The 20,800-nt window shown below is 36.7% G+C and overlaps 4 protein-coding genes across 4 annotated transcripts; 2 read left to right on the top strand and 2 right to left on the bottom strand.

Annotated features, from left to right (window-relative positions):
• The first annotated feature begins 189 nt into the window (after positions 1–189).
• LOC129249470 (uncharacterized) lies at positions 190–1,173 on the top strand. The gene is made up of 2 exons (XM_054889306.1): positions 190–369; positions 442–1,173. Exons 1-2 carry the CDS (start codon positions 353–355, stop codon positions 977–979), a joined length of 555 nt encoding a protein of 184 aa, XP_054745281.1. The 5' UTR covers positions 190–352; the 3' UTR covers positions 980–1,173.
• LOC129249468 (uncharacterized) lies at positions 1,157–2,581 on the bottom strand. The gene is made up of 2 exons (XM_054889303.1): positions 2,227–2,581; positions 1,157–2,168 (listed from the first exon to the last, which is right to left on the bottom strand). Exons 1-2 carry the CDS (start codon positions 2,557–2,559, stop codon positions 1,257–1,259), a joined length of 1,245 nt encoding a protein of 414 aa, XP_054745278.1. The 5' UTR covers positions 2,560–2,581; the 3' UTR covers positions 1,157–1,256.
• Positions 2,582–2,601: 20 nt separating this feature from the next.
• On the bottom strand, positions 2,602–3,201 carry LOC129248749 (uncharacterized). The gene is made up of 3 exons (XM_054888368.1): positions 3,069–3,201; positions 2,725–3,002; positions 2,602–2,627 (listed from the first exon to the last, which is right to left on the bottom strand). Exons 1-3 carry the CDS (start codon positions 3,191–3,193, stop codon positions 2,602–2,604), a joined length of 429 nt encoding a protein of 142 aa, XP_054744343.1. The 5' UTR covers positions 3,194–3,201.
• A 12,038-nt stretch (positions 3,202–15,239) lies between these two features.
• On the top strand, positions 15,240–15,806 carry LOC129248748 (uncharacterized). The gene has a single exon (XM_054888367.1). It carries the CDS (start codon positions 15,240–15,242, stop codon positions 15,804–15,806), a length of 567 nt encoding a protein of 188 aa, XP_054744342.1.
• The last annotated feature ends 4,994 nt before the right edge of the window (positions 15,807–20,800 follow it).

The raw sequence follows: 20,800 nt of genomic DNA, 5'->3' as shown, positions 1-20,800 counted from the left end.
CTCCTTTAATTCCATCATGGCATTTATACGTCTTTCTTCTATGAGTAGTTTTCTCTCTTCTATTGCAAGATTTTCCTCATGGCGTTTTTGCTCCTTTCCAGATTCATCTTCTAGATATTGCAGAATGTCAGTGTTTGTCCTTCGTCTTTTAATTCTACATATGGGAGAGGCTGACTTCCTAAATGCCATTTGCGCTGCATAAGTACAAAGTCAAATGTTCCTAAATGCAAAAGTCGATTATACGTTACCGTCGAAAATTCCTAAATGCATGCATCAGGTATCGACTTGCATCGTAATCGAAATTTGCGCATCACTAAATTTTGTGATACTTGTATTTTAAAAGGCAATTAAAATGGCAGAGGTTGAAACGTAAGTAAATGTGCTTAATTGTAAAATAATTTGAGTTGTACCCAACTAATTTATTTATTATTTACATTTTAGTGAAAAGAAGTGGACATTCAATTTGACCAAGTTATTGATCACGACCAGGCTGGAAAGTGAACCGGAGTTTGCGGGCAAAAAACGCAAAAAGACAGTTTTGTGGCAGCAGGTGCTCCTTAAAATGAAAGAAACTGAACCAGGACTGACATTCACTCGTGACGATATAACTCGAAAGTTTTTAAATCTAATGGTAACCTATAGGCGCATTAAAAAAAGGAACAACACATCTGGGCAAGGTGCGACAAATTGGGAGTTTTTTGATCTTTTAGATGAAATTTACGGCACACGCGCAGATATTGTGGTTCCTGAAGATATCTTGGATTCATCAATATTAGAATTGTCTGAAAGTGAGGAGCAACCTGCTTTCACTTCAAAGAGATCTAAACGTGATGTTAAGGAAATTATGAGTGATATTTGTGAGACAGACAAGAAGTACATGGAGGAGTTTTTGCAAATGGAAAAAGAGAAGTTGGAAATTGAACGCTTGAAAATAGAAGAAATGAAAAAATTGCGAGAGTTGTTATCAAACATGCAGTGATTTTCCTATTAATTTAAATTTTTAATAAAACAATTTTTATGTTAATTTTATTTTGGTAACATAAAGACTGAAACAAAAACGCTACATTTGAACTGTTACCTGAATAGGTTAAAACCTGAATAATAATAGAAAATAAATGTGTTGAAATACAAAACATTAGTTTTATTTTTAGTTGATATTAGTTTTATTTTGTTTATGTTAAAGGAATGTACGTATACATATGTATGTCGTAAAATGAAATTTAAAGTTCAGGTTGCTCTTTGTAAAAACTAAAGTTTTAAGCTGATAATAAATTGGTTAATTGATCTCGTTTTGATCTACCATCCAACTCTTCGATGTCTGCTCGGGATTCCGTACTTGTATCTTCTAATATATCAGGAAGATCCGAAGTGGTAAAACTTTCGTTATTTATAATGATGTTATGGAGTATCATACATGAAATTATAATATTTTTTACAAGCTTGATGTTGCGAATTTCAATGAAATTCAGTATACGGAACTTTTTCTTTAAAATTCCAAACGCTTGTTCCACGCAGACTCTTGTACTACTTAAAATAGTATTAAATCTTTGTTGTCCCTCACTTAAAAAGCCGGTATCTTTATATGGTACCATAAGAAATCTCTCCAGTGGATAAGCTGCATCTCCCAGCAAATGGCACTCAGGAGGAAAGGGAATATCTCCGTTTATTATTGCTTGACGTAAAGGGCTGCTTTGCCACACGGAAGCGTCGTGACACCTCCCAGGATATCCAGCAAAAACGTCGATAAAACGCAATTCGCTATCCACAACAGCTTGCGCTATTACTGAAAATGTGCCTTTTCTATTATAAAAACTGATGCTGCTTTGCGTTGGTTGGGTGATTTTGATGTGTGTCCCATCTACGCATCCTAGGACAAACGGAAATGGGTTGCTGCGCATTGCCTGAAATTTTTCCATAACAATCCGACGCTCTGATGCGGTCAAGGGAAATTTTATGATACGACTTTTTAGTTTTAATAAGATTTTAATCGTTTTGAAAAATACCCGATAAGTAGCACCAATACCAACGTTAAATATATTACTTAATTCACGGAAACTATTTTGATTTCCTAATCTCCAAAGCGTAATATGCAATGCTAGCTTCAATGGTATATTGGGACGTCCTGCATTTTTTGCCGGCCAAAAGGGTTGTACTATTTCGCAAAGAGTCTGAAATATAAAATATTAATATAAAACTACGTTAATATTTATTATTTATGTATACTACCTGGAATGTTTGTATTTGCATCCTGAAATGGCTATAAAAGACATCGTTGGGCATTTCTTCAATGCACTCGAGAAACTTTTTGCATTTTGGAATATTTCTCGCGATTCTCTGCGTCTTCCACAAGTGAAAAATCAATTTGTGTCTTTTTCTCATCTTTTTTGCAATAAGTAAATCACTACTGGATTGATTTTCACTAAATAACTCAGCGAAAGAGCAAATTGCTAATTTTTTCACCGTCACATCCATTTTGATTGCATCAGCTGTGTTCTTAAATGAAACAATGCTGCCACCTAGATGTATGCAAAGCAATGCAGTGGTATCGAAAAATTGCATCGCAATGGATTTCGCATCGCAGTACACATTGCATCGTGACGTTTAGGAAGCCAGAGTCATCACCAGAACTTTGCATATCGTCAGAAGGTGTACAAGCATTTCCTACATTTTCATCTATTGAAGACACCAGATTTTCTACGGGAGGGTTAATCGAATGTCGCCCACCATAAATTTCATCAAAATCATCAAAAAATGTCCAAGACGTAGCGTCTCTTCCAGACTCTTTGTTTCTTGCGTTAATTCTTTTATAAGTTGTGCGCAAATTTAGGAATTTTCTGGTGATTTGTTCTTTTGTCAGGTTGAAACTCGGGTACTTCTCCTTTATTTTTGTTAAAACCTGACCCCATAGCACTGACTTATTTTTTCTTCCGGCCACAAAATCAGTTTCCATATCCAAACGGGTTGAAATCAACAGCTTGCACATTTTCCCGTCTAAATCGAATCTAAAAAACATTAAATGCAATAAAAATAAGTAAAACAATAAAAGAAAATACAAACGAAATACTTACACATCTGTTGCATCAGCCATTTTTATGATTTGTATTTTGCGGCTATTTGCGCACAATATACTGCATAGTTGCATTTTCGACCACTTATGAGTTGCAGTGTTGCCAATTTTTGCATTTATGAACATGATGCGTATCAGATGCAACGCAGTGATGAATTTACGAACAGGCCCCAATTTGATAAAGAAGATGATCTGCCATTGTCAGAGCTGCTTTCAAATCTTGATTATGAGCGTGAAATTGAAGACACTAGACAATTACTTTTGAAATTGGGTGTCGGTACCAGCTTATCAACCGATGAAATTGAGGAATGGAATGCTGATATGATCGATGAAGGTGATTTGAATGATATCGATATTGAAGAAATGGAATGTGATGAAGATATTGCGGATGGTGAAGCTGTTTGCTCGAATCAACCCATTCCTTATTTAGATGCAATAAGTGCGGTCAACACTCTAATCAAATGGAACGAGCAAAATGTAGAATGCACAAATAAGCATATGGCAAACTTGTTCGAACTGCGTTCAGACATCGTTAAAAAACAATTATCGAAACCACAAAAACAATGTATTCTTACTGATTACTTCACTCGTTCAAACACATGAAATGTTATTTTTTAGACTAAAACATTAAAGAAAGTTAATGCAATACGCTGCAGTTGTCAATGATTGCTTCAAATAAGATTTTCAGCTTATTTTCAGCCGATTTTAAAAAACGTCCAGAAATCTTAAAAATTCGGAAAACTTAAACAGCCAAATGACAAACAGGTTAAGATTTCTGAGCGTCAACTGTATAAACATAAAATAATACACCAAGTGTCCTTTTATTCTATAGTATAAACATTCTAGATATTACATAAAAATTTTCAGTTCGTTACTCCAATTAGGAACAAAGTTACAGATTTTTGAGACGGTACGCACGGTTCTGTCCCACAGTGCACCGCTCAAATAAATGGTACATGCGTATAGAATACTGGTGCATAAATTCGAGTTTAGTAAGCAGTTGGTTGTTGTACCGCAGAGACATTGCACATACAGACGGCGAATTAAAGTATATGCCGCTTATAAATTTTCAATTTGATGTTGCTGCCGAACTTTTGAACGCAAGTCAAACTACAGCTGTCGCCAAGAAGAGAGGTCGTCCATCATCACTCCTTTTGACAATGAATTCAAGAACTGCACCATCTTCTCCAGCATCACCAGCTCAATCATCACCAGCTCCATCATCACCAGCTGCTTCTACAGGATCTGAATCAAATCCCTATAAAAGAGCTTATATTGAAGATGGTTATAATCATTGGCCGGAATGGGGAACAAGAGGCAGATGTAGAGTATGCACCACTGGGTTTCCAAGCTGTAAATACAGCAAATGTAATGTGCACTTGTGTTCCAATCCACAAAAAAACTGTTTCGTGTCTTATCATACATAAAATATAAATTAACGGCATTTGTAAAAGAAATAAACTTGTTTTTAAATATTATATATACCACCATTGCCCAATGTTGCATATACGCAACATCCTGTAACTCTTGAACCAGGACACCTAGGACCTTGAAATTTGGAACAGCCAATATTGATGTTAACCCTGTCTTATATATCTGCTCAAAAAAATTTTAGGCCCGCCCATTTTAATTCGGGCATGAGAGGGTTAATTGTTTAATTTAATAACACAAACAAGTCGTAGACATTAGGTAAGCAATTTATTTCTAAAGCGTGCCGGAAATGCAAATAACAGAACAATGACCTGCAAGCACTATATGAGCAATTCTTTTCAAAGAATAACAAATGCAATACTTGCATTAAGATTGTAAACTTATTATAATTAATAGAATTGAAAAAATAATTTTTTAGTCTTAATCTGGAATCCAAATAAAGCGGTGCATTAGCTCCGACCCTTTTTTAAAAAAGAAAAATCAATATTCGAATTAAAAACCGGCGCCCGAGCAGGGACCAGTCGTGAAAAAGTAAAAAGAAAAAAATACAAAAATCCCCCAACATAGTGTCAGTGTTTCGCGCTATCACAAAACAGTGTCTGTGAAAGGAAGAAACTAAAATTGACTTCCCAAAGGCATCAATCCTATTTTTCCGACTGGTCATACAGGATTCCAAGAAGACTCAGGCTCTCTAGTGTCCGTCCGGAGACCGCCCTGCATTGAAGTGTTGTAGCAGGAGTCGCAGTAGGTTTAGCCGACCAAAAAGGAAGTCATCCGTGCAGCCAGCGAGGGGCGAGTAGTTCAATGCTACTCTTACTGTAAGTCATCGTAATTAACTATGTATATTAAGTGAAAATAACATAGACACATTGGATATCCGACACAGTCGAAGAATTTTTTTTTTTTTTAAAACTTTCCGCATTTAACACATCATCTTTTGCAACTATGTCGAACAAACAGCAGAAGAAACCAGTTACCGAAGCTAAGGAAGCAGAACCAAGTGAAGAAGTCACTGTAAAGAAGCAACCAAAGGGAAAAGGAGGTAACAAAAAGTCCCAGAAGAAAGGAGGACGAGACGCCGAACGTATGGAAAACTTTAGAGCAAAGACAAGTGAACGTACCGTAAAGGAAAATCGCGAAGCGCTTTTTGAAAAGCTATTTTTCGGATTTAATAACGTGAACGAGGCCATGAAAAATATTAGTATTCAACAGATCGACCGCACTATCATTTTGCCAATAAGTACCAGATCCGCAGGATTTATCGTACGCGCACTCGTATCAAAATTTCACCGCTTGGGAATTGTTACAACCGATCAAGCCAAAGACTTATCCGGTTCACTCTATCGCATCACGCTATTGCAAGTTAGTTACAAACTTGAGGAAGCAATGATATTGCAGCACTTGAGAAATTTGGAAGTTCGCTCTTTTGAGGAAATTTCTATTTCGAGCGAAATCCGCCGCGCGTTGTGTCAAATGGGTGCACACTTTAGCCCTCTCGTGAATTACGTCTCAGCGATTGGATTCACGAAAACCACGTCATGCAGTTATCTGCCACGGTTGCCAAAATCACAGAGTATTTCACCATACTACATTCACTTTGGTAATTTGAGAGATACCGTTGAATCATTGTCAACTGCGTTAGTACCATCGGACTCGAAGAAAGCGTTTATGGAACGGTCTCCATTGCCGAACGCAATCTGGAGTTGTCAGCGCACACGCCGCACGGTCGATGGCGAAGAACTACCAGCCGTATACAACCTTTCAAATCCTAATGACGTCATTCCAACTAACTATGGAATGGTACAAATTCGGGAGGATATCGACATTATAGCAGCAGCTGTCGAGAAAGTAGGCAGGAAGTATCCTAAATACATATCAACCGGTGGAATTGACTGGAGAGGAACAGGCTCCATTTCACAAGTTGTTTCTTGTGATCCGGCAGAAATACGATGCCCAAATTTTCCAATTGTAGGCCGCGTCTCATCTATTGATGGAGAGTTTACTAGGTTCCGATCACCCGAACCTCTATCGGATCCTGAGGCATACATGGGCGTAGTATATTTATTCGGGGAGTGTAAGGAAGAACATTTGGATGACCGTAATGTTATAAACTTCCGCTCCAAACAATCCGCAAAACGGGAGATAGATTTAGACTACGCGTCGGTGTTACAAAATCTTTTGAATTAACCTGCGACCTTGGGGATGTTCTAATGGTTACCATGGAAAACCGCTAGCTCTTTACTAGTTGGTAAACAGATTGGAAATATGATACCTGGCCCTTACCCAGGAGATATTCGGACTAAAAAAATGGAAAAATTAAAAAAGAAGTGAGTTATGTATCTAAAATACTTTAACTAATTTTTGAAATTCGCATATGTACGAAAAACGTGTAAATAAGTCACATTAAGACAAAACCAAAGTTTTAATTTGTAAATTAGATAAGGTTCAAACCAAGAATAATTACAGAAAATATTTATTCAACAAAAATAAAGTATATTAAAAATAATTTGAAAAAATTAGGAATAAAATAAACAAATCAATTTCTGGATCAAGAGAAAATTTAAATTCAAGTTTTAAACCGAAAATAATCGGAAATAATTTGAGGAAAAATAAATTTGAACAAATTTGTGAAAAATAATTTTGATATTTCCGTTATCTAAATTATCCCGAATTATAAAGCGTAAATAATCGCATCTTCCAAAAGTCAAAAATCCAATTGCGAAGATGAGTAATCCAAGTAATCTAATAAGACTACCGGTTCTAGGTCAAATCCCTCCGAATGCGAATCCCCAAAATGAAGAAAATAGGGACATAGTTAAGCTGTGGTAACTCACAACGTTTGGCAATCGTATGGCAACACCAAAACTGGCCGGGCACAAACCGCAGACAATTCAAGTTTCCATACATACAGTCCTGTGCAAAAAAAAAACCGGACAGCTAATTTACCCTATTTAAATTTCTATAGCTTGAGTATAAAGCTTCTTGGCGGTAAGTAGCTTTTTTTATGTATAAATAGAACAGTTTTGAATTAATTTGTATCATAATTTAACCAATAAGTGAAATAGTTGATACGTGGCAAGTGTTAATATCAAAAATATGCCAAGATCGAAGCAAATGGGAGCTGTTGTTAAGGGGCAAATTATTGCACTATCACAGCAAAAATTGTCTGCACCGTCAAATTGCTGCTAAAGTAGGCTTCAGCAAATCATCTGTTGCCGATTTTTTAAAGAAATTTGCAGAAACGGCTTCAACGGAGCGAAAGAAAGGATCTGGACGACGAAAAAAGACGTCGCCTGCTGAAGACCGGATGATTAAGCGGATTTGTATCCAGGACCGTTTCAAATCTTCGGCAGACATCAGGAAGGAGTTCTTGGATACAACTGGCGTCGAAATAGATTCATCTACTGTGCGTAGGAGATTGATAAATGCCGGTTTTGTAGGAAGACATCCCGCAAAAAAGCCGTTTTTGAACGAAAAAATGCGTCAAAAACGATACCGATGGGCCAAAACTCATGGAAACTGGACTGTCGAGCACTGGAAGAATGTGATTTTTTCGGATGAATCCAAGTTTAACCTCTTTGGATCGGATGGTATCCACCATGTGAGGCGCAGATCTGGCGGAGGATATAAAACTGGATGCATACTGCCTACTGTAAGACAGTCAGTTGGTAGAATGGTATGGGGCTGCTTCAGCTATGACGGAACGAAAGCACTGACTCTTATTGATGGTCGGGTGAACGGAGATGCTTACATTTCAATTTTAAATAAGCATTTAATACCTGTCATTGAGGAGCAGTATTCTCTAAGAACGGACGTTATATTTCAGAATGATTCTGCGCCATGCCACCGATCTCACAAAGTAAGTTATGATTTTTATTAAATCTCCCGAGTGTTTTGTTTAAATGTCGAATCAAAAAACCAATGATTTATTCCTTATTTGTTGCTGGTAAAAGAATTTATGGGAAAAACGGAATTGTCCAATTGGAATGGCCGGGTAACAGTCCCGACCTAAACCCAATTGAGAACCTCTGGGCCATTGTAAAGAAGCAGGTAGCTGAAAAAAAGCCGAAGAACAAAACTGACCTGGATAACATTATAATGGACACTTGGCACAACGATATTTCGGAGGAATTGTTGCAATCCCTGGTTACATCAATGCCGAGACGTATTAAAGCGGTAATTAAGGCGAAAGGCGGTGCGACCAAGTATTAAAACTTCAAATTATAACATTTATAATGAAATAATTAACTTTGTTTTGAATTCATTAGCTGTAAGATTATATAATAAGGATAAACTAATAATAAAACATTCGCTATTGACTATGCTAAAACAAATAAAGTATGAAAATATTAAAAACACGTATGAAATTTATTGATTTATTTCATAATATACTTTTGTATTAAAAACACAATGGAATATAACCACATTCAAACATATTTGATAAAATCCATACTACTTCAAAAAATGGAGTTTTCAGACTGTCCAGTTTTTTTGCACAGGATCGTACATATGTACATACATTTTTCTTGGAGTTGAAAAGATGGCGGGCAGCGAACACAAGTTTTAGTTTTTCATAGTTCTTGGTTTTAGTTTTCTTAGTTTTCGTTATTTTCTTATTTCATTTGTCATTTATATTATCGCCAACTCCATTTGTAATGTATCGATTAAATGCTAAACAATAAAAGCAACATTTTTTAGTCGTCGCCAATAACATCTCTAAAACTTGTTCTCTGCCACCGTCATTTGCAAAGCCCCAATCGAAAGTCATCGCAGTCCAATAGTCTAATTAAAAGACTTTACTCATCTCATCGTAAAATTGAGCCACAAACCCATTGGGTATTTAACCCGAAGTTGCTGCAGTTGTGCAAAGTGGATTTGACATTATCGCATTGTGAACAGATTGCGAAATACCACTTCGTATATGTAATGTAATACAAAATCGCCGCCGTTCGGAAGATTTGTTAGCTGTACAACAATTTTCAGCCAAATTCGACAGTTTTGCCGCCAAATTCTTCAATTTTCCCGCCAAATTCGTGTAAGTCGTAGCGCGTATTTGGACAATCCGTTACAAACGGGTCGCCAGTAACAGCTACTCGTCGTTCTACAGACAGTTACTCGTCGATAAAGTGCTAAGCACCTAAACATTTAAGTAACTAAAAATATATATAGCTCTAATGCGAACAAGAGCCCAAATGAGTCAACAGCAAGGAACCAGTGCAGAAGATGTGGATTTAAATGAGACGGTCATTCAAGCAACATCTGGCCCCGTGCCACCACGTCCAAGTGCACAAGCAGACAATTTAAACGCGTTGGCCGCCTCAATTCAGGCCTTGCGTGCGTCAATTGTCGAGCTCCGGAATGATACAAATATTCAGCGTTCGGATATTCAACAGTTGCGTCAACGTCTTGAAATACATCAATTTGAACAGCCTCAATGGCAAGCACCGCTTCAGCCAGTAAGCGAACAGGACATAGTCGTCCCTTTAGACACACAGCAGTCACTCCCGCCAACAGTGTCATCATTGCCGCCAACGACGTTAAGACGGTCGAATCCTGTGCCAGTTTTCGTGGACAGCGTCGCTACGAGACTGCATCCTCTGCCTTTGTTCGACGGAAACCCAGAGGATTGGCCATTGTTCATCGCGAGTTACCGTGATACTACTGCAGAGTTTGGTTACAACGGTAGGCAAAATCTCAAGCCGTCAAATCACTACTCATTCATCCGGACGACGTGTCCAACGTTTTGAGTGAACTGTAATTTAATTTCGGCCGCTCAGATTTGCTCATACGTTCCCAGCTGCAAAGGGTGCAACACTTCCCGAGTATCACCGAGAGCCGCCCTGATCAGGTTTTAGAATTCTCGACGCGAGTACGAAACATTGTAGCATTTTTCAAATCAGCAAAATGCGAACACCACTTGGTGAACCCTACCTTGTTGGAGCGACTTGTGACCAAACTGCCATCGTCAAAACAGTATGAATGAAGCAAGCGCGAGTTCATGACGTTAGTCATATACATAAATACATTTATAATCAATGATTACTCGTCATTGTCTATACCGACAAACAATACTCGTATGCACTTTAACCTTGTGTGACAAAACAACAAAACTTATCTCAACATGATTCACTACCGAACTACAACGGATAAACAATATAACAATAGAAATACACTATCCCTAAGACAAACAATAATAACCTCTACTAGCAAACAGATAACGACCTATGTACGCATATCAATGGTATAAATAGTTCTAAGATTCATGTAAACGAGTCAGTCTAAGATTATGAATAAAGAATGCACATCTTAGTGTAACAACATATTCTTTTACTCAATTATCGATACAAGATAATAACTGGGGGCTCAACCAACTTTAAGCCACTTCTATTCCTAAATATAAAAGGATAGAAAAAATTAATTCCACGGGACATAAGACGTCCAACACTATATATTTGAAAAAAGTGTATAAATAAGCAATAACCAAAAAAAGTTTCTAAAAAATTTAGAAAAAAGTTAAAAGAAACTGGATACCTTACGGAAGCTCCGGTTAGCAGACAAGCATAAAACTCACGACGCGCTCAGAAGACTAGTAGACTAAGTAGAGTTACAATGGAACAACAAATTGTAGAGTACCTCCACTTCACTTCCAAATATTCCTAATACTCCAACTCAAATTAAGTAGACCACTTCAATTCACTCTACTTTCAATTTTAATGACATAATTCTTTTATTTCAATTTACTCCACTTTAATGACATAATTCTTTTTAATTTCAATAACATAAACTCTTTGCCCTTTTCTTTGAAACCCGAAACATAAGTAAACACATGGCACACACCAAATGCACTTTTGTCACACGATACCCCACTCCAAAGCAAAGCCATAACTCACTGTGAAGTAAGCTAACCCTGAATAAAATTTAAGTCAACCTAAGCAGAATTTTATTTGTATAGTATTTTAAGTGTTTACAACTTTGTTATTGATTTGTTACTTGCAACAAATGTTTGATTGTAATTATGTATATTGATGACAAGGCAAAAAGAAAGTATAAAAATAAAGCCGTTCTATCAGAAGTCAGCTCAGTCAGCTCTAGCAGCTCACACAGCTCACTCCTAATAGTTGGAAGGCAGTCGTTTGCCCTAACTCTAAAAATCTCCTTTTATTTTTAAAGGAATCTTTAGTCGGCAGGTTTGCCCTAAAGCTCTTCCGTGAATTAGTAATTCTTTTATTTCGATGATCCTGTTTCGCTCATTTGCATGACGATCTCTGATACTATCATTATAAGTACACTACATCACTTGTATCTTACAAAATGGCCCAACTAACTGCCTAAATTACCATGCTGAGGGACCAGATGCAGCAACAAATAAAGGACTTCACGGGGAGAATAGCTACGCTAGAACAACAAAATGCTCCGCAAGAATTAGTTTTATATGATGAAGTAAAACTAAACATCACCAACCCCAAGGATATCGACCTTGAGCTATTCAAATCTCTCCCAAAATTTGACGGAGATAAGGAACAATACCGATCATGGAGATCACAAGTCTGGACCTTCATGGAAGCCATAAAGATCTTCCAGAATCATCCAAAATATTATAGCGCCCTGGGAATAATGCGAACGAAAATCACAGGACCAGCTGCTAATATCCTTACGAACCACAACACCAAATTGAATTTTTATTCAATCATAAACAGATTGTACTACACGTATGCGGGCCAACGCCCACTATATGTGCTTCTTGATGAATTGAAGAAAATCACACAAGGAAGAAAAACTCTTGCAGAATTTCACAGTGAGGTTTCTAAGGCCCTTAACTTAGCCTTAACGAAAATTGAGATGTCTAGCGATGACAATAGCGAAGGAATGAAAACATACGCTAATCAGGAGGCAGTAAGAACATTTATTCTTGGGTTAAACTCCAAATATACCAGCGGTACATTGTACAGCCATAACCCAGGGAATTTGGAATCAGCATATGCAACAGCCTGTACCATTTCCCACGACAACGTGAACGAGGAGTGTAAATCAACGCCAACACTATTCGAACCAACCACATAAAGAAGAGAGGGAGTACAAGCCGAACATAAGGATACAGAGGAGCAACTATCAACCAAGAAATTTTTACCAGCAGCAACAACAACAACCCACGCCTATTCCAATGGACGTAGATCACTCCAGGCAGTATATGCAGACAACCAGCAAAATTCTTGTACAGCCGGCTACAAATAACGCACTCCGTTACGCCTGTACATCATTCGACATCAAACGCCCAAGTTGAACGGATACACTGTACTCTAATTGAGCTCTGCCAAAGTTTAGCCGCAGAAAATCATAGAGCTCCCGGCGACGAATTATTCAACGCAGTTCGCCAGTACAATAGAACAATCCATTCTTCAACAGGACATAAACCCGAGGACGTATTTTACAACCGCGAAAAATATCCTGATATCAAGAACATACTTGAAGATAAACAGAAGAAACTCCTCAGGCATCACAATAAAGGGAGACAGGCCATAAAATACAAACCAGGCGACATAATTTATAGCCGAACCGTTTTTTATTTGTAACTCATACAAATATTGCTGTCCCAAAATTCCCTTTGGGGGGTAAAAAGGTGATGAAATAAGGAACATTTTGGGGTATTTTTGAAAAAAATCGAAGGGGGCATAAGTGGTTAAAAATTCAAAAAAAAAATTTTTTTAATTTTTTTCAATGAAATATTAATTTAAAAATTTTTTATGATACACAGTTTTAAAGTTTAAGAAATTTTGTACAAAAGAGTCTTAAGGTGTTTTAAAATCCGTTCATTCGTTTAAAAGTTATAGCGGTTCGAAAATTTTTTTGCAAAAAACTTTGACCCCTGACAATATGGCAACCCCGCATTACACGGACCTAAAACCATATTTTTTATTTTAGTTTTTTCATATACTATAAGATATATTATTGCAAAAAAAAATAAAGAACTTTTTTTTCAAGTGGCTGTTTTTCAGAGAATGCCTCATACACCAATATACCAATGCACACAAGCAGCAACTGACAACCGATCATCAATTGTTTTAATACGTGCGTTAGATGCACTTAAGTCAACAGTGAACTTAAACAAATATAAAAGATCAATACGTTGGTCGTTTATCTCCTACTAAGATTTACTGATTCTGCATAAGACACATAAATTTTAGTGCACTTAAAATGCATTGGTATCGGATGTATACAATGAAGATAAGAATACACATTTACGCATGTACACACACATATACGTAGTTAAGAAATTAGTATTAGAAAATGTATATAAGAGGCCAGATTTAATACAGCAATCTCACGGTGTACATTACTCTTGTAAATTTGGTCAGTCGAGCCTAGAAAAGAGCTCAAGCGCAAGTACTATAAGTCTCTAAAGCAGAGCATTACTTAGTAGAAAAATATATATATATATAAGCCAGAACAGCAAAGACTGTCCGCATTAATAAAAAATATACTTAAACAAGTATATAATTCGCCTAGGATTCTAAGCGAAAAGCGTTTCCGTGGCTCACAGCGGAAAAGTGTTAAAAAGCGTTCTCGTGGCTAAAACAACGAGTACAGTGTTTGAATACCAAAAAACAATCAAAATCAACATGGAAAATTTACTGAAAAGACAGAAGGAGTTGGGCGATCTGGCTGCGCTGGAAGAACAGAAAATCCTTAGCGGCAAAATAAGGAAAGCTTCATGTCTCGAATATATTCAACATATTCAAACAATGAGGACGGAAATTATTGGAAATCATGCCAAAATTATGGCTAAACCGAGCCCAGAAGCTGACGAATACATTGCCAAGAAGTATTACGAGCATGTTATTCAGGTAATGGAAAAGTCCATTCAGCATTTAAAAATACAAAATGCAGCCGAAGATTTACCAACAGTAAGCGGCAACCAACTTAAGGGGGGACCCTCATTTAGACGGTCGAAAAATGCATCATTTTTGGGAATTTTTTTCTCAGGTAAAATAACTTCAAACGTTTTGTAATTCATAAAGTACTTTAATAAATGTCTTGACTGTCTACAAAAATTTTCGGAGAAGAAAAAAAACATTTTAAGTATGGAAATATACACCTCGTCCATGGCACCTCATTCTATCTGTGTACATTCTAGCGCTCTGAATTTTTTTCTGAAATAAAAAAACCAAATTTTTTTTAAAACTTTAGGATAATACCTTCGATGTGACATTTTGATTTAAAAAAAAAATGTCGAAATTGATATTTTTTACCCAGTTTTATGTTAAAAGTGATTTTTCATGCATAAAAATTGACTTTAAAATTACAAAAAAATATGAAAATCTTTTTTTTTTAAAAAACACTTAATGTCACATTGAAAACAATTTAATTATCTTTAAAATGAGCTATTGTAAAGCCTGATTGGTTCAATACAGCGTTCTCAATTGTGTACACAAAATCGAAAAATGATGTTTCGAGAAAAACGCGTTTAAAGTTTTGGATACAGGCGATCAGGCCACCCGTCACGTCCTGTTAAAAATTTTGTCACTCCTTCAAAAATACAGATATCGACTTGAAATTTTGAAAGTATATTCTTAAATAGTTGTAGAATAGATTAAAATTATTTCCAAAAAAACGATTTTTTTGACCCGATAAATGAGGGTCCCCCCTTAAACCTGCATCGATGGGAGAAATGAGCGAGTTCGAGCCATCAGGTACTAATTCCGACGTAGAAAGGAGATTTCAACGTCGAGGAAAAAAGCTCAGAATGACCATAGAAGAAATTCAACGAAATGAATTGGATTCTGTCGAAGAAATAAGAGAATTCAAAACTAAGCTTCAAATACAGTTTGAATATGTAGAAGAACCTTTTTCTGAAACTCGCAGTGTCCATTTAAAAGCCATTACTAAAGACTCAATAGAAGAACAAATGGAGGACTTCCGAGAAAAATACAGCGTTAACATTGAGAAGTTAACAGATAAATTGAAAAGGTGCACGCCAACACAAGCTGTGTCATCTACTATGAAACTACAGGAGATTAAGATTCCGATATTTTATGGCGAGATGAATCAATGGTCATCATTTAGCGATCTTTTCCAAGGTTTGGTGCATAATTCGAAGCATTTTACTGAAGTAGAAAAGATGTTCCGGCTGAAGTCGTCATTAGGAGGAGAAGCTGGAAGATTAATTCAGCATTTACCGGTAACTGAATACAACAATGAAGCCGCTTGGCAAATCCTCCAGGAAAGATATGAAAACAAAAGGCTGCAATTCACAACACAAGTGGACAGACTTTTTGATCAACAGCAAATGGGGAAAGTGCGGCAAGCATGAGGCAGCTTTTGGATACCACCAAGGAATGCATTTATGCTCTAAAAGGGCTTAAATTGAATTTAAATGACGAGCAAGCAATTATAGCTCGGATAGTTGTTCGGAAACTAGACAAAGAAAGTCTCCGGTTATATGAGCAGAATGTCAAGACAACTAGGGATATCCAAAGCCTGGATGATGTTTTCCGTTTTCTGGAGCAGCAATATCAAGCTCTAGAAGCTATACGAGACAGGAAAACAACTAAATGGAGCAATCAAAAGCAGCCACAACGAGCACCCACATTCTATACAGCTGCACAAAAGACCTGTATGTATTGCAAGATTCCTGGGCATCAAATTGTTGAATGCAGAAGGTTCCAGGCATTGACTACGATAAATCGTAGAGGTTTCATAGTAAACAATAAGCTATGCAATATTTGCCTCGACCACGTATATGAAGGCAATTGCAAGAATAAGAAAAAATGCAGTAAGTGTGGAAGAAATCATCATAATTTACTGCATTACAGTGAATTCCAGAAGGAAAAAGGAGCAGGTGAAGAAAATGCTATAAAAAAATCATCCACTATGATGACAAAAAACTCCGAAACAGCAATACTTCTAGCAACAGCCCAGATAAGAGTGAAGGCGGCAAATGGAGAGTACGTGACATTGCGAGCACTAATCGATCAAGGATCACAGAAGACTACCATTTCTGAAGAAGCCGCTCAAATACAACATACTACAGTGGGAGTCTCCAAATTTAAAGTCAACATTGAAATCAGGCCGAGATTCCTAAGCAACGAAGTGTACAATGTCGAAGCACTGATTTTGCCGAAATTGGCGAGTGCACAACCTGATAAAACATTTAAATGGGATATAGAACAATGGAGAAACTATACCTTAGCTGATCCCAACTTCAATAGGTCAGATCGAATCGACGTCGTTATTGGAGGAGATCTATATGCTGAGATATTAGAAGAAGGCATATTTAAGAAAGATCGAATACTAGGCCAAGCTACGAAATTAGGATGGATATTGTCGGGAGTTTTACAACAACCGAGAAAAAATGGTAGAATTCTAGCGGCGGTGACCACAACGTTGGAGAAGTTTTGGGAAATAGAAGACACCACAGCACCAACATATATAGAAGATGATGATGAATGCATGAAGATATTTGATAAAACGACAACAAGAGATGAAAATAATAGATTTGTCGTCAATCTACCTTAAAAAAAAAAAAAAAGACTTAGGCGACTCTCGCAAACAAGCAATGGCGAGGTTTCTTAATCTTGAGAAAAAGTTGGCTTCAGATGACAACCTAAGAAAACAATATGTGCAATTTATGAGAGACTATTTAGAAATGGACCACATGAAAAAAGCAAGTGGAAATAATTGCGGAAAATACTATTTGCCACATCAAGCCGTAATTCGAGAAGGCAGTCTCACAACTAAACTACGAGTAGTTTTCGATGCATCTGCAAAAACTGCAAATGGAAGTAGTTTAAATGACATCCTTTTAATAGGTCCGAGACTTCAAAAAGATATATTTGACATAATTACCAAATGGAGACTTTGGCAATATGTGTTAACAAGTGATATTGAAAAGATGTATCGACAAATTAAAGTAGCAGAAAGTGATCAAGATTATCAACGTATATTGTGGAGAGAAGCGAAGGAAGGGCCGATAGAAGAATACAAGCTGCAAACAGTTACGTATGGAACAGCATCCGCTCCTTTTCTTGCAACGAGAACTTTACAAGAAATTGCCAAATCCTGCGAGCCTTACAATTATTTGCTTTCAAACATCATTAAAAACGACTTCTACATGGACGATTTAATGACAGGAGCAGATTCAATAAATGAATGTAAAGTCATTCAGTTCGAAATTTCGAAACAACTACAAAAATGTGGATTTCACTTAAGAAAGTGGATGTCTAATAATAGTGAGATTATAGCAACAATTCCAACAAATAGCGAAAATGAGGTAATAAAAATAGCAGAAGACGAAACAGTTAAAACATTGGGTATACAATGGGACCCGGCCAAAGACATGTTTGGATTTAATATGAATCTTTCAACGGAAAAGCTAGTAACAAAAAGGAAAGCTTTATCTGATTTGGCGAGAATTTTCGATCCGATGGGGTGGCTTTCACCAATGACTGTTTTAGCAAACTTGTTTATACAAAAACTTTGGTTGATGAAACTCAACTGGGATGAGTTACTCGACGAAAATTTGGCAAAAGAATGGCAAGAGTTTATGCAGCACGTACCAGCGATAAAAAGAATAAAAATTCCCAGATGGTTTGAAACAAAAAACGACTTTAAAATTGAACTACATGGATTCGCAGATGCGTATATATATGCTAAAGTTGGATCAGTTATAACGATAATTGCTGGTAAAACCAAAGTGAACCCGATTAAAAATAAGAAGACATTGCCAAAACTGGAGCTATGCGCGGCTCACCTACTTTCTAAATTGCTGCAAAGGATAAAGACAGTTATCAATAGAGAAGTTAAAATATTTGCTTGGAGCGACTCATCTAAAACGTTAGCATGGATAAAGAACATCAAAAGAATCACATTTCTTAGATGAGGTAATATTAAAATATTCTAGTTTAACCAAATTAATAAGGGTTGTAGCTTATATATTGCGATTTATAAAAAGAATACGAGGACAAAAATATCCTGCGTACTTAGTAAAATCAGAACTAAAAGAAGCTGAACAGAGAATAATAAGATATCAGCAAAGATTACAATTTAGAGAGGAAATACAGAGCTTAAAAATCAAAAAAGAAATTAGCAGTACAAGTAAAATTGCAAGCTTAGCTTCAATTTTAGATAACAATGGAACATTATTGTTAAACAAGAACGAAATTGAAATTGCACTTGAAAAATTAGAAGATGATAAAATTCCATTTAAAAATGCGGAACAGGCATTAGAAATATCAGAAGTTAATGTTATTAGCAAAAATTTTACAATTTTTTATATGGTAAAAATACCATTAACAATTAAAGAAAATTTTCAAAAAATTATTATAAGACCTGTAATAAAGGCAAATAACACTATAATTAATGTCGAATATAGTGAAATATTAAAAGGAAACAATCAAGTTTACGGAATAAAAACTCATTGTAATAACTATAAGATAATTGAAATTTGTAAACAAAAGCAGATAGTTAATATAACTAATAGTTATTGTATACCTAAAATAATTAATATCTTTAATTCAACTTGCACCATAAGCAACGGGCACCATATTCCACATATTGAAGAAATAAAATCAGGCATTTTACTACTTAATGGCTTTATGGGAAAAATAGATGCTGACGCAACAACCCAGAACTTGACGGGAACTCATGTTATCTACTTCCAACAGTTAATAATCAAATATTCATCAACTATGAGGCAATTCCTCCTCCAGCTATCCCAGCTGTCCTACAACCAGCACCAATCGAAAACGAACGGATTGAATTGCTTTCACTAAAATCTCTGCAAGAACTGCATATAAATAATACCCGAAAAATAAATATCCTAAAGACAGTAACAATATCAACTGGCACACTTTCACTTCGATCAATTGCAGCTATTACTTGCATAGCACTAATATTTTTCAAATTTTGGAGGAAAACTCAAAACAAAATAATCATCGCACAAAGCTTAGACAGCAACCAGATGCCTCCAGCAAGCCTCAACTTGGGTCAACTCAAAGATCTGCCAAAAGATCAATCAAGATATGTAAATTTCAATAACCTACCCTATTTCTAACAACGCTCGAGGACGAACGTTTTTAAGAGGGGAAGTATTAACATGGCAAATGTTAACTTTTCACACGCCGATCAGCAACATGAGTACAGCGGATGTACAGCGCTTACATAGCGCTTCCCACAACATTCCAGACGCACTGTCAGCAGAAAAGCCAACGGCAGCAACACCCCAATTGAATTAGGCCGGATGTAATGCACGCGCAACCCAAGTCAGCGATTCCTCGAAATTGCGCACGCCACCACAGGTAGCTCGGTGCATTTTAAGTTTAGGTTTTAGATTAAGAAATTTTGTAATTTTAGTTTTAAGTTGAACTCAATAAAGAGCGGTCGTTCCGCAATCTTTTTTAAAAAGAGATTTCCACGCGAAAATCCTTAATTTATACAATGAAGATAAGAATACACATTTACGCATGTACACACACACACATATATATATACGTAGTTAAGAAATTAGTATTAGAAAATGTATATAAGAAAGAAATATTCAATAAAGAGGCCAGATTAAATACAGCAATCTCACGGTGTACATTACTCTTATACAAATAGAAATACACTATCCCTAAGACAAACAATAATAACCTCTACTAGCAAACAGATAACGACCTATGTACGCATATCAATGGTATAAATAGTTCTAAGATTCATGTAAACGAGTCAGTCTAAGATTATGAATAAAGAATGCACATCTTAGTGTAACAACATATTCTTTTACTCAATTATCGATACAAGATAATAACTCGCGCTGCAGAAATATCGCCGTTTCCGACAGTTGGAAACTTTGCTGATTGGTTAAGTGACCTGGCCAAAGTCGTTGCGTTGATGCCAAAAATAGCCGACAGAAATGTGCCACCGTCACTTGCGCGTCAAACTAATCAACCAACAAGTAGCCGCCAGACAGCATTAGCAGAAGGTGTTAGCCGCCGATTCCTCCATAGTAGTGAGATACAACGTGATCAACAATCAACCAACCGATGCGTTCAATGTTGCCAAAACCATATTTTCCCGGAATGTCGACGTTTTAACAGTAGTAGCGTCAACGATAGATGGGCTTTAGTTAAACGCCACCAACTATGCTTCGGATGTCTTACAAATGGGCACGCCTTATCAACATGTCAGCGAAGGACAGCATGCGGAGTCAATGGTTGCCAGCGGAAGCACCACCAGCTGTTGCACTCGTAGAACGACAAAAGCTGGCCAGCCCCCAGCGAAGGTCAAGTGGAACACTTGTTCAATTACCATCAGTCAAGTCAGTTA

The sequence above is a fragment of the Anastrepha obliqua genome, chromosome 5 (genome assembly GCF_027943255.1).
Source record: "Anastrepha obliqua isolate idAnaObli1 chromosome 5, idAnaObli1_1.0, whole genome shotgun sequence".
Taxonomy (NCBI): Eukaryota; Metazoa; Arthropoda; class Insecta; order Diptera; family Tephritidae; genus Anastrepha; species Anastrepha obliqua.
This window is presented reverse-complemented; position numbering and strand designations above follow the sequence as displayed.

Bases quoted from the DNA above. Each gene is read 5' to 3' on its own strand.
- LOC129249468 (XM_054889303.1), bottom strand. From the start codon at position 2,559: ATGCAATTTTTCGATACCACTGCATTGCTTTGCATACATCTAGGTGGC. The intron at 2,169-2,226 runs GTAGTATACATA...TTTATATTTCAG, and splicing joins TGCAAATACAAACATTCCAG to ACTCTTTGCGAAATAGTACA.
- LOC129248749 (XM_054888368.1), bottom strand. From the start codon at position 3,193: ATGTTCATAAATGCAAAAATTGGCAACACTGCAACTCATAAGTGGTCG. The intron at 3,003-3,068 runs GTAAGTATTTCG...AATGTTTTTTAG, and splicing joins ATGGCTGATGCAACAGATGT to ATTCGATTTAGACGGGAAAA. The intron at 2,628-2,724 runs GTGGGCGACATT...CGATATGCAAAG, and splicing joins TGATTTTGATGAAATTTATG to TTCTGGTGATGACTCTGGCT.
- LOC129248748 (XM_054888367.1), top strand. From the start codon at position 15,240: ATGACCATAGAAGAAATTCAACGAAATGAATTGGATTCTGTCGAAGAA.